The 11,242-nt window shown below is 44.1% G+C and overlaps 1 protein-coding gene across 1 annotated transcript in view; it reads right to left on the reverse strand.

Annotated features, from left to right (window-relative positions):
• Positions 1 to 9,416, reverse strand: part of STK26 (serine/threonine kinase 26) — a 28,924-nt gene extending 19,508 nt beyond the window's left edge. Inside the window, exons 1-2 of the mRNA XM_027746535.2 lie at positions 9,167 to 9,416; positions 8,930 to 9,059 (exon numbers count right to left, since the gene is read on the reverse strand). Of these exons, the coding sequence (XP_027602336.1) occupies positions 8,930 to 8,971 (42 nt within the window). The 5' untranslated portion in view covers positions 8,972 to 9,059; positions 9,167 to 9,416. The remainder of the gene's footprint in view (positions 1 to 8,929; positions 9,060 to 9,166) is intronic.
• Between the last annotated feature and the right edge of the window lie 1,826 nt (positions 9,417 to 11,242).

Raw genomic sequence — 11,242 nt, forward strand, 5'->3', positions numbered from 1 at the left:
TGGCAGATGTGAGCAATGTCAGTTGTACATTATGCTGAAAATGGAAACCACTGAACTCATTTCCTCTATTCTTAGCTTTTCTTTCACTTTGGTAACACAACATAAAGCAGCTTAGGAAACAGCATAAATAAGCACAAAAAAAAGCACTAACACCACATGTCCCAAAGATTAGCTCTTTGACACAGGCAACTAAAAAAACTTACGCCAATTACTTGCAAAGAGTCCTCTGCACTGATGAAAGGAAGCAGAGAAATTTCTCATGACAGTTTCTCTGTAGCTGAATATCCTACATATCCTACACTTCAAATGGATTCCCACTTACCTTCCTTTCTGTGTACCTATACCTTTTAACCACCTTGTATCTTTTAAAAAAATCCTCAAACCACTCCATACAGCTGCCTATTCTTCAGTCTGTTCACATCTCTAAGGAGCATGGCACATCAAAAAAGTCAGAGGAATTAAGGGGGGAGGGAAGCCACCACAAATTATGTGCCTCTTTCCTATGATTTGAAAAAAACATGAGTGGCTGAACCTTCCCTAGCTAGAAGGATGGACATCTTGAAGTGGAGACAGAAATCAGTTCAAGAAATCAACAGGTTTTGGTAACCCAAAGTGTTCAAACTCTGTTCTGCATTTATTAGAGTTCAGCAAACTGATCTTTCACCAAAAATTTAATCTCCTCTGTTTAACAGTGCAGGACAAGTGACTACTGAATGAATAACTAATCCACCTCAATGAACTAACCTGAATTAAAACATAGAGGACTACTGCAATTTCTCACTGCTAAACACTTGTAACCTCTCCATTTTAAGAACTGCTTTGAAAAACCCAATCTACAGAGAGATTACAAAAGTCACTAATAGGAATATGGAAAAATAACCATTTATGGGCTGCAGCCTACTTTTAGCACTGTGCCTTTCCTTTCAGCACACAGCCTGCTTATCAGTACACAAACAATTTTTTTATTTTTGCCACACCCATTTAAAGGAACAACTATGTCAGAATTCTGCCAGCAACAAACTATATCATTATGGCATTTGAACCATTTTCCTAACATTTAAAGGGTCAACATCTACAGCTAAGTGGCAACTGCTATGTAAATTTGACAGCCCTTCTCACTCTATCTTAGAAGTCATTTTAGCATTTCTTCTGTGCAAGTTAGAATTTGATACACAGATTTTTCTCCTGTAAATAAGATTAAACTTTTACTATAAGCCAGCTAGAACAAAAATAACAACAAAATGCAGGTTCTTAACTTTCCAGTTCATAGACTAAAAAGCAGTAACAAGACCTCAAGTATACCACACGTTATCTTTGCTAACTCTACCTCCACTGAAGAAGTCACTACTTATTTTCAGGCTAAACAAAATTAAAGCAATGCAGAAACACAGTAGTTTTACGCACAGTGTGGGTGTGTTAAAGAGCTGGCCACAAGTTTATTTACCACAGGTAAGTCTCCAGGCACAATGACTGCCTGCAATGAAGCCGAGTGGGACCCCAGTTAGAGGACATCACACCATTCCTTCAGTTTTGGGAGGGACCATTTGGACAAAGGAAGGTAAACACACCAGAATCTACTAGAATCCTAGATTTCTGTCCCTTCCCCAAGGTCAGAGGACCACAAGCTTGAAAGCTGAACTCTCCTCTTGAACATTGGCACTTGATCATATCAATGATACCGGACCTGAAGCTACAAAAAGCACACAATGCAAACCCAGAAATACAACTCCAAAATGAGCTACAAAGAAAGCAAGAAACCTCCACTGCCAGAACCAACCTGTCCATTTTAGAAAACTCCTTTTCCAACTACTTTGCAGCTCATTCATAGCAGGGCAAATCATCTCATTACGTAAAAGGCGAGGGGAAGGGGGAAGGGAGGAAAAGAAACACCCTGGAAAAAAAAAAGAATCGGATTCTTCTTGCCAACTAGGCTAGAATAAAGCTGTGCAGGAATGTAAAAACGTTCTTGCTAAGACCGGCTGCCAGATGACACCTTCCTAGGTGAGAGATCAACTGCAAGAACATCTTGCTCCCCCCTCATAACTCTCTGTATGTCTTTAATGGATTTACATCAGTAGAAATTCAATCTATTTCATTCAATGTTTTACATTTAGGCTCATTACAACACTCATGGTCACTTCAAGTTGTACAGTGTTTTTATTATTCTGTATTCAGCTCCCAACACAGAAGCCTCCATTGAAACACAACTTGCCATCTAGCAAAGCATAGGCACCCTCTGATCCTCCCCCAGTCAACATTATTCAAATATTCAGAACATATAACAGTACCCAGTTGAGAGGAAAGTCTGCAAAAGATTGGGGAGCAGGGGGAAACAGAAAAAAAATCCCCATTCTTCAGGACTGAACACATGGTTCTTGACTTCTGGTTCATGAAAACAGTGAAGCCACTCTGGGCTCTCAGACTCCCCCTTCCACAGCTCAAGTGTAAAACCTGCAGACTTCTGAACATTTCTCATTCCTCATTCTCCTTCATCAGTGCACACAAAATTCACGCAGAATCCCAGCAGATCCTTCCACAAAGCTTTTCAAGAAACACTGCCTCAATCAATACCATTCAAATCCAGATTTTAGCATCACAAACTTGGCTACTTCCAAGAATCAACCATGCAGTTCTTCAAAGTTTTCCTCATAAAGAAGGAATTTAGTTGAAGCCATGCTCTTTCCCAAGCTATGGACCCAGTCAATATAGCCCATCTCTGAAAAAGCACATGCATAAGACATGAGGGAAAATGAGATCTGCAAGCTACTGCTACCTTGTCAGTTCCCCTATTAATAGTTTCTCTGACTGAGTTACTTTTGCCAAATTTATTTGGCTAGCAATCGTCTGGCAGAAGAGATGTCAGTGAATATCACTAGGTGGGCATCCTTCCCATGAGATCTGAGCCTCTCCTTCAGAGCTAAGGAGTGTGCTCAATGACCCTCACCTATCAGCAGAACAGACTCGTTCCAGAAGAACTGCTGGAAGTGTAAATTTAAAGAACAAATGACAGTTCTTTAAATAGAGTAAAAACTGATGAGGCAGTATTAGAAAGGAATTTGATTTTCAATTATTGTAAGAAAGAAACAGCAGGATTTGGAACAGTGACTCCTGACATGATAAGATACCTCACCAACTCTTTATTTTAAAAAGACAATATACATGACAGCCACTAACCACAATGTGACAAAGAACTACTTCCTGCAGAGGCATTTCAAAACCAACTTTGTAGTGTTCATCTTCACCTCATCCCCTCAAAATCCATTCCTGAACTCTTCTGTCAATTACTAAATTCAGTCCCTAAAAATAAACAAGATAAAACAATAGTCTCTTATCACTTTTAAGAGTTCAAGACTCTTTCTAAATCTGAAGGCAATCACTAAAGAGCAAACAAGTGGTACTTTTACTACCGGGTTTAAAATTCATCCTTTCACTTTTAGAGATGAAACCCGAGGCTAATACTCTTGTCTACTCTCACTGTGATGTTTCACAGTCCCATAGGACAAGTACTCTTCCAGAGGCACATTCAGTCTTCCTGCTGTTTCTATACCTTTGAAGTTTCTATACACAAGGAAACATTCCTCCCCTCAAAATAAACACCAAAATAAAAATTTTGTTTCATTTTTAACAAAAAAATGCTATATATTACTGAGCTATTACTTGCTATACATTCTCCTTTTGGAGGAAAAGGAGAACAGCAAACCAAAACTTTCATCAGGACTTGTAAAGCTGAGACACTGGAGTTCAAAAACAGCCAGTGCAAAGCTTTTTCAATGTTAAAATCAACAGAAAAAAAAGCACTATAAAATAAAATAACAATTATATCCTTTTAAAAGTCAGAAATCCGGTTTCAGATGTAATGTTTTTACCCTTGGGGGGATATTATTCTCTGCTCAAAACTGGTAGTGTATGATTGTACAGAATGGTAGAAGTCGAAGTGAGAAGAACTGAGTTTGGTTTATGTGCTTTCTCGAGCTTCAGCTGATTTGCCTCTGCATTTCAGGTCAAAGCACTTAATGTGTCTATAGAATTGTAAAATCTGCACAAAAAATACTAGTACAAGACTGCTATGGACTTTTCCTTCTAAGCCTGATAAAAGCACCTGCTGAATTCTCAGTGATTATGTCTCCACAGCTCCCCTGTATCAAACACTTTTCAGATCTCTGTCTATTCTCCTCCTTTGATAACACTAAGGCAGTACAAGGATGACTGAGCCCTACTTTTCTTTGTCACCAGAGTAACTTATCGTGATGCACAAGATGGAAGAACCAAGTTCAGCTAATAAAGTCCGAGCTGAGTTACCCATCTACTGTTAGATATGATACAGCTTGTATACCCAGCACAACCAGGAACAACTGCAGTGTTGAATTCCACAAATATTTTAATGCATATCTGCTTCAAGCAGCAAACAGGCATGTTCTCTACAAGTCTTAAAGCACTGTCTTCCTGTAGTCTGACTGCACTGTGGCTTGAAGTACCAATCAGGGAATTGAAATTGGACAAAATACCATAGTCCACATCAGTTTAATCACAAAAAATCTGTTTTCTGGGCACTGTGGAAGTCTCCTGGTGTGGTGCAAGTGCTAGACTTTCCAGTTTCCCTTAAGTAAGACATGTCTCTAAATACTAAAAGTTTAAAGCCTTTTCAAATCTAGTGTAGAAGCATACAGCTCAGTTCCTAGGAGAGGAATAAATCAACAGAACTCTGAATGGATCTTTCTCCAAAGGTTTAAGTTCCTCTAATGCCCACTCTCTAAACATTTAAGTATTTGACAGTAACAGACTGGTTGGTCTTAACAGAAGTCGTAGTCTTGTAACTACAATGTATAAGGTTTACTGGAAATCTGGCACACTTCCAGACTCGCTTTGGGTACCACACACAAACAGTCTATTTATACATATGCACTAATTTAAGAGAATTTTTTTTTTCTAGGTCTGTGAAAAAGACCACTTACAAAGTTAAATGCTACCTCTCCTTTAATCTTTCTATACCCATCCAACTCTGCATTAACTAATCTGCCCCTGAGCATCCTGCAGGGAGGGACTCTCCAGCTGCCAGGCTCAGGCTGCTCAGTGAGCAGTACCCTACAGCCACTCTGTTAACTGGCAGCACAGAGAGCAAAGCTCACCTTGACATCCAAGTTTGTATTTAATCAAGCAATCCCTCAATTGTGAATCAGAGTGCACCGGCTGACAGGTCACATGCTTCTGGCTGCTCCACTTTTAGAGGAAGTTAGGTTCTTTATTGCAAGATAGTCTGAATGCCAACAAAAACAGATGGAGATCAGGTCTAAACAACCTTTCTGGCTGTGCTCAAGACTACTGCCATACAGGATCAGGAGATATCAACAAAGCCATGAGAAAGGAAACAGCAAGTGTTTAGATGAGTAGGATAGCAGAGGTAATGAAAAAAAAGCCCCAAACCAGGTTCCAAAAACACACATACAAACAAGAAACGCCAATGAGAACAATCAACAGTTCCATCAGTTAAGAAATCAGCATTTCAAAGATTTAAGATTTTGCACAACAAACTAGAATAGGAAAAGGGAAAGTTTATACATTAAAAACTCTACCACCTAAAAAAGGCACTTATTACTTGAGGGATCCTCCATCAAGTTTCCAGAGCAGTTTAGAAAATTTAAATGCTGATGCATTGAAAAGTATCCTCACTGTCCACCTCAGAAAGGTTAATTGCTACTCACTTGTAAGTGAACAGTTTCCGGCCTCTTTTATTTGTAAAGTACTTTTGGAGTACTGTGTGAGATGTTGCCAAGAACATAAGTTCATCAGAAACACATCAATCTGAAAAGACTGACATACTTTAAATGTTCTGATCACTTGAAACAAACAACCCTGTGAATTGTGCATCCTGCCTGCTGGGCAAGAGAAAAGCACTTGTGCAGGACTCCTAAAAAGGGGTCCAACACCTCCACTCGGCTGTTTTCAGCACTTGGGCTGGCAAAACACACAGGTGGGCTGTAACATCTCTCTCGCGAGCCATATCCAGAAATGTTCTGTATGAGTTCAACTGGATTCTTTGAAGATAGTGCTGGTGAACAAGTTTCTCACTGTGAGATCTCAAAGCATTCCAGACTAAGAACTAGTTTGAATATTTTTATCCCAAGGAACAAAGTTACTGAGTAAAAGCTCCAATCTGACAAAGCTCACTGCAAACTGTGCTCACACAGCTCTATCATCCCTTCCATTTTCCCTCTCTCTTGGATTCTGTGTAAAATGCCACAATTTGGGGTATCATTCCCAGCTTCAGAGCACTCATTTTATACATACACTGAGCACTTTGATCTTACTGAACGGGCTTAGAAGTTTGGCAGCTGGGTACGTTAACACTGTACAACTGATCAAGTGGAGCCTTTCCAAGGGAACAAGGAAAATGAATGTGTTTAGGAAGTTGTTTGCACAGGCAAGAATTGTTAGGTATAAAATTTGGTTTTGTTAGGGACACAGGACAGGTTAAACAGAATGTAACCACTACATAAACAAATTGTTCTGTAACTACTCATAAGGGTAGCAGATAATACTACCTCTGGGTCTGCCATTGCTGCCAGGGTTAGCAGGCAAAGTCAGGCTCCAAGTCTACCAAAATAACTCTGTGTGACTTTCTGTAATTTTCCATGTTCAAGTTTTTTTAAAGGGAATCTGACTCTTCATAAGATGAAAAAATCTTTTAAACAGTCAAAAAAGCTTCTGTTATACTTTGGTGATAAACTGTCTTAAGTCTTGTTTTTGGAGTATGGGAATTATATAACATGTTTATTTCCAGATTTTTCTTTATACTTTTTTCTGTATAACAAAATGCAAGAGAAAGCATAAGATTACAATAAAACTGAAAACGTCAAACCTGTGATACATTCTCTCACAAAATCAGTTTCCAACTGTTATATTCAATAAAATGAATAACAGACTACAAAACAAGGGGTTTGACATTAAAGGCACTTTCCCACAGTGACAGTTTTAACATCACTATTAGATCTTCCATCACAGAAGAACCTATGTATTTTTTCTTCAATCAGTCACCACACATTTACTTTAACATGGAGCAGAAGACAGGATGCTTTTATCATCATTGGATGATCCTGACTGAATAGCTCAGATAGGAAAAAACAAAACAAAACAAAGGAAGCAACTCTTCTCCCTTGGACTACCACACTCTTTCAGAACAGTTGCTGTGATGGTTTTAGGCTTTTTTTAATTAAAACACTCTGTATTATGACTTTTCTAAAAGAAGAGTGAGTAGAATAATTTTGCACCAAATTCTATTTGTCTGTATTCTAAGACTTTTGGGACTTGTGTAATTGTCTTCATAAAAAAAAGAAGTCACCAAGGAAAAAAATGTATTTTAATTTTATGCATCTGTACATATCTAAAGAGTTTAAAAATGTTTTTAACATACAGATATAAGTTAAGGGGTCTGGATTACACTAATAACAATACTAGTGGATCTAAGTATACTATTAGATAAAGTTTATTGGTATAACAATGGAAAACAGTTAAATAATTTGAAGTTCCTTTTGTGCTGACAGGACAGCTATGGAAAACAGGACAGCAACACATTAAGCAGATATAAAAGTAAGAAACTGACAAAAGTAGAATGTTGAAATAGAAGTTTCTCAAATACAAACACACTAACAAGGCCATGGGATGTAAATAAAGAAGCTTAGGCTAAAGCCTCTAAATCTTTTATCACAAAATTTCTTTAGGATGTACCAATACAAGTTACTGTGACACATGGAACAAGGGGACTGAGAAGATGTGGTTTGTGTCCTCATATAGAAACAGAAAGTCAGTGGATGACCACAATTTAACCAATTTCAGAAAGCCTAGAAATTATTAGAAATGGTAAAGATAAACTTAAGGCTTGGTATTTTAACTGGCCTAAATTAATATGTAAATACTGTTTATACATTAATTCTATAATTTCTAAAAGTCATAAAGATACCACACCAAGTGAAATTTTAACTTTCTGTTCTGAAACCTCCTGAACTCTTTACTGTACCTGTCTCACACACACACAGATGTATCATAAAGGTTTATATGTTATTTGGACTGAAAAAAACTCCAGCTGTTATACAGGCATGACTATCCCAGAAGTTAAGACATAGGTCAAGACTGGGCTGCCAGCATCTGACAAGCAAAAATCAACACTGAAACGAGTTTGGTTCTCAGTTCCTTTACATTTCATAAAGATCTCTCACCAAACTACTATTAGATTGTCCATTGGAGTAAGAATGAAGACTCAGAGATATTCCACCTTTCCTATGAGAGTCAGTAACATACAAACGTGTTTGTTTCCTAGGCAGGTAAAACAACCATACAGAAATGGCACCAGGCCTCACTCCCAGGTGAAGAGAAGCGCAGGTTTCCGACAGATTATGCTCCCTTGCACTCCGTTCCCACTAGACCCAGCAGTTACCACCTTTCCATGAATCCCAAGGTCCTCTGGGAAGCTGCGCTACAGGCCCAGCGCCAGGTCGGTGGGGAAGTCCTGCAGCAGGTCCGCCTGCCAGCGCGCCTGGTATGTCATTTACAGCGCACCCACACACCCTGCGATTAACTTCATCTCGCCTTTAATCAGTTTTAGAGGCTCTTACGTGCTCCTGGATGCGGCGCGGCCACCCCTGAACAAAGAGGGCAGGGAGGGAGGGGAAATCCCTTGGCCCCCGCGGCGCTGCAGGTACGCGGCCCCCGGGGCCTCCCGTTACCTCGGAGCACCCCTCGCCTCCCTCGCTCTCTCCCTCCCTCCCCGAGCTGGCCCCGCTCCTCCCCAGGCCGAGCGCGGCCTCCCCCGCCCCGCTCGTCGGAGCCCACCCGCGGCCCCCCGCGCCCCGGCGGCGGCTCCGCCCGGTGCGGGCCGCGAGCGCCGCTTCCGGAGCCGGGCCCGCCGCCTCCATTTTGGGCCCGGCGCGGAGCTCACCTGCATGCCGGGCACTTGCACCGCCACGGGCGAGTGGGCCATGGCGGGCGCTGCGGCGGCCGGGCGGGCGCCGCCCGCTGCTCCCCGATCTCGGCCTCCTGCTCCTGGGCGGCGGCGGCGGCGGCGGGGCCTGGAAGGACAAAGCGGCGGGGAGGCGGCGGCTTCAGCGCGGGCCGCGCTCTCCCTCCTTCCCTCCCCGCCCTGCCCGCCGGCCCCCGCCCGCCGCCGGCTCCTCACCTCGCGGCCGCGGGGCTGCGCTGCGCGAAGGGCGGGCGGGGGGTCGCTAGTGCCGCTGTCCCCTGCCCGCCGGGCTCCCCGCGGCGGCCCTGCCCATGCCCCGCTGCCCGGTCACGGCGCGGGGGCGGCTGCTCGGGGCCCCCCGGAGTGGCGGCTCTCGGCGCGGCCGGGGCTGGCTCAGAGCGCCATGTCGGGCTCCGGCTGCAGGCGGCGGCTGCTGTGCGGCGGCTGCTTCCGTCTCAGCTCCGGCCTCGCGGGGCGGAGCCGCGGCCGCCGCACGGGCCCCGCGTCACAGCGCCCGCCCCCTCGGGCGGGCACGGGCCGGGGCACGGGGGCACGGAGCGAGGGAGGGAGGGGCGGTGGAGACTCGTCGGCGTCAGCCCACCCAGGGCCAGGGACTGCGGTGGCCCGCGCAGCCAGTCAGAGTCACAGAGTTTATTATGTTGGAAAAGACCTCTGAGATCATCGACTCCGGCCATTGACCCAACACCACCGTGCCAACTAAACCATGGCACTGAGTGCCACATCCAGCGTTTTCTTAAACATCTCCAGGGACGGTGACTCCGCCACCTCCCCGGGCAGCCCGTGCTTGTGTCTAATCACCCTTTTTGTGAAGAAATTCCTCCTAATGTCCAACCTAAACCTCCCCTGGCACAGGTTAAGAGTGTGTCCCCTTGTCCTATCGCTGGTTGCCTGGGAGAAGAGCCCGACCCCCAGCTGGCTACAACCTCCTGTCAGGGAGTTGCAGAGAGCCATAAGGTCACCCCTGAGCCTCCCCCAGGCTAAACATCCCCAGCTCCCCCAGCTGCTCCTCATAGCACTTACTCTCCAGACCCTTCACCAGCTCCGTTGCCCTTCTCTGGACCTGCTCCAGCACCTCAATGCCCTTCCTGAATTGAGAGGACCAGAACTGGACACCGGACTCGAGGTGTGGCCTCACCAGTGTCCTGTGCCGGACCCCTCAGGTGCTGTTGTGGGGTCCCACCTGCACGGGCACAGTGCTACTCCTTGGCCCCTGTGTCCTCTACACCCTGTCACCACCACGACTGTGCCCCTGGCTCCTGCACTCCAGAGACACAGAGTGCAAATATCTGAGTGGGTATTTCAGGGGATTTACTTGCTTTTTGTGACGAAAGAGTGATGTCTTCTCGTCTCAGGGATGCTCCAGGTGGCCGGCTATGGCAAAGGTGGCAAGGGCAAGTCCAGTTCCTCTGTGGAGGTTCAGCTCCCAGTTTGGCGTGGTTGGCTCTTTTTTGCCTCCCCAGGAAGGTTTCCGCCCCTGGCCGTCTCTCCCCAGCCTCCCTCGGCTGCTGCAGGGCTCTCCCAACACACACCTCTCTCCCTCACCACCATCTGCTTCTCTGGTGAGGTGGGCTGCCCCCCACACTCTACCAGGGCCTGGGGAGGGGAAAATAACAGCGTTTTTAGGTGACATTCACGAGTGAGTCACCTATTCATGTCTGTGATTCATATTCCTCTACATGAAAGTTTTGCCAGTCATTTAAGCAAAGCTAAAAATGACATCTTTTATGACGCTGGTCTTCCCTGCACCCCTTTGAGCAAGAATATAGAAATCACATTGGTCCATCACAAATATACTCATGAGTATATGAGGACTTCCCTCAAACTCACAGGTTTCTAGGTCTAAAAGCCAAGAAAAAGTAAGGTAAGCTGGAGATGTTACATTGCTACCAGCACTACCCCGTTCAGAGGGTGGGTCCCTTCAGAAAGGATGTGACAGCAGGCAGTCTCCCTCCCTTAGGACTCAGAGGAATGTTGCACTGTGGCAAGGAACACAAAACACCTCTGTTTAAGGTAAGGTTGTGTTAAAACAGGCTAAAGCCAAGAATTTCAAAGTTAGGCAGTCTTTCCATACTTAACTCACTGCGGTTTGAACCAAAAAACAAATTCACAGTGATGTTTGTTAAGGACAGGCTCATGGCTTATGGTGGAATATTTTTTTTTCCAACTTGCCGGTTTGTTAAGCCATTACCGCTACTAAAATATTTACTTTCTTCTGCACCTTTTTTTTTAAAAAAAACCATGACTTTGAAAGGCTTCTGTGTGATAGTTATA

This window comes from Pipra filicauda, unplaced genomic scaffold (assembly GCF_003945595.2).
Source record: "Pipra filicauda isolate LSUMZ 115617 unplaced genomic scaffold, ASM394559v2 scaffold58_size5111680_pilon, whole genome shotgun sequence".
Taxonomy (NCBI): domain Eukaryota; kingdom Metazoa; phylum Chordata; class Aves; order Passeriformes; family Pipridae; genus Pipra; species Pipra filicauda.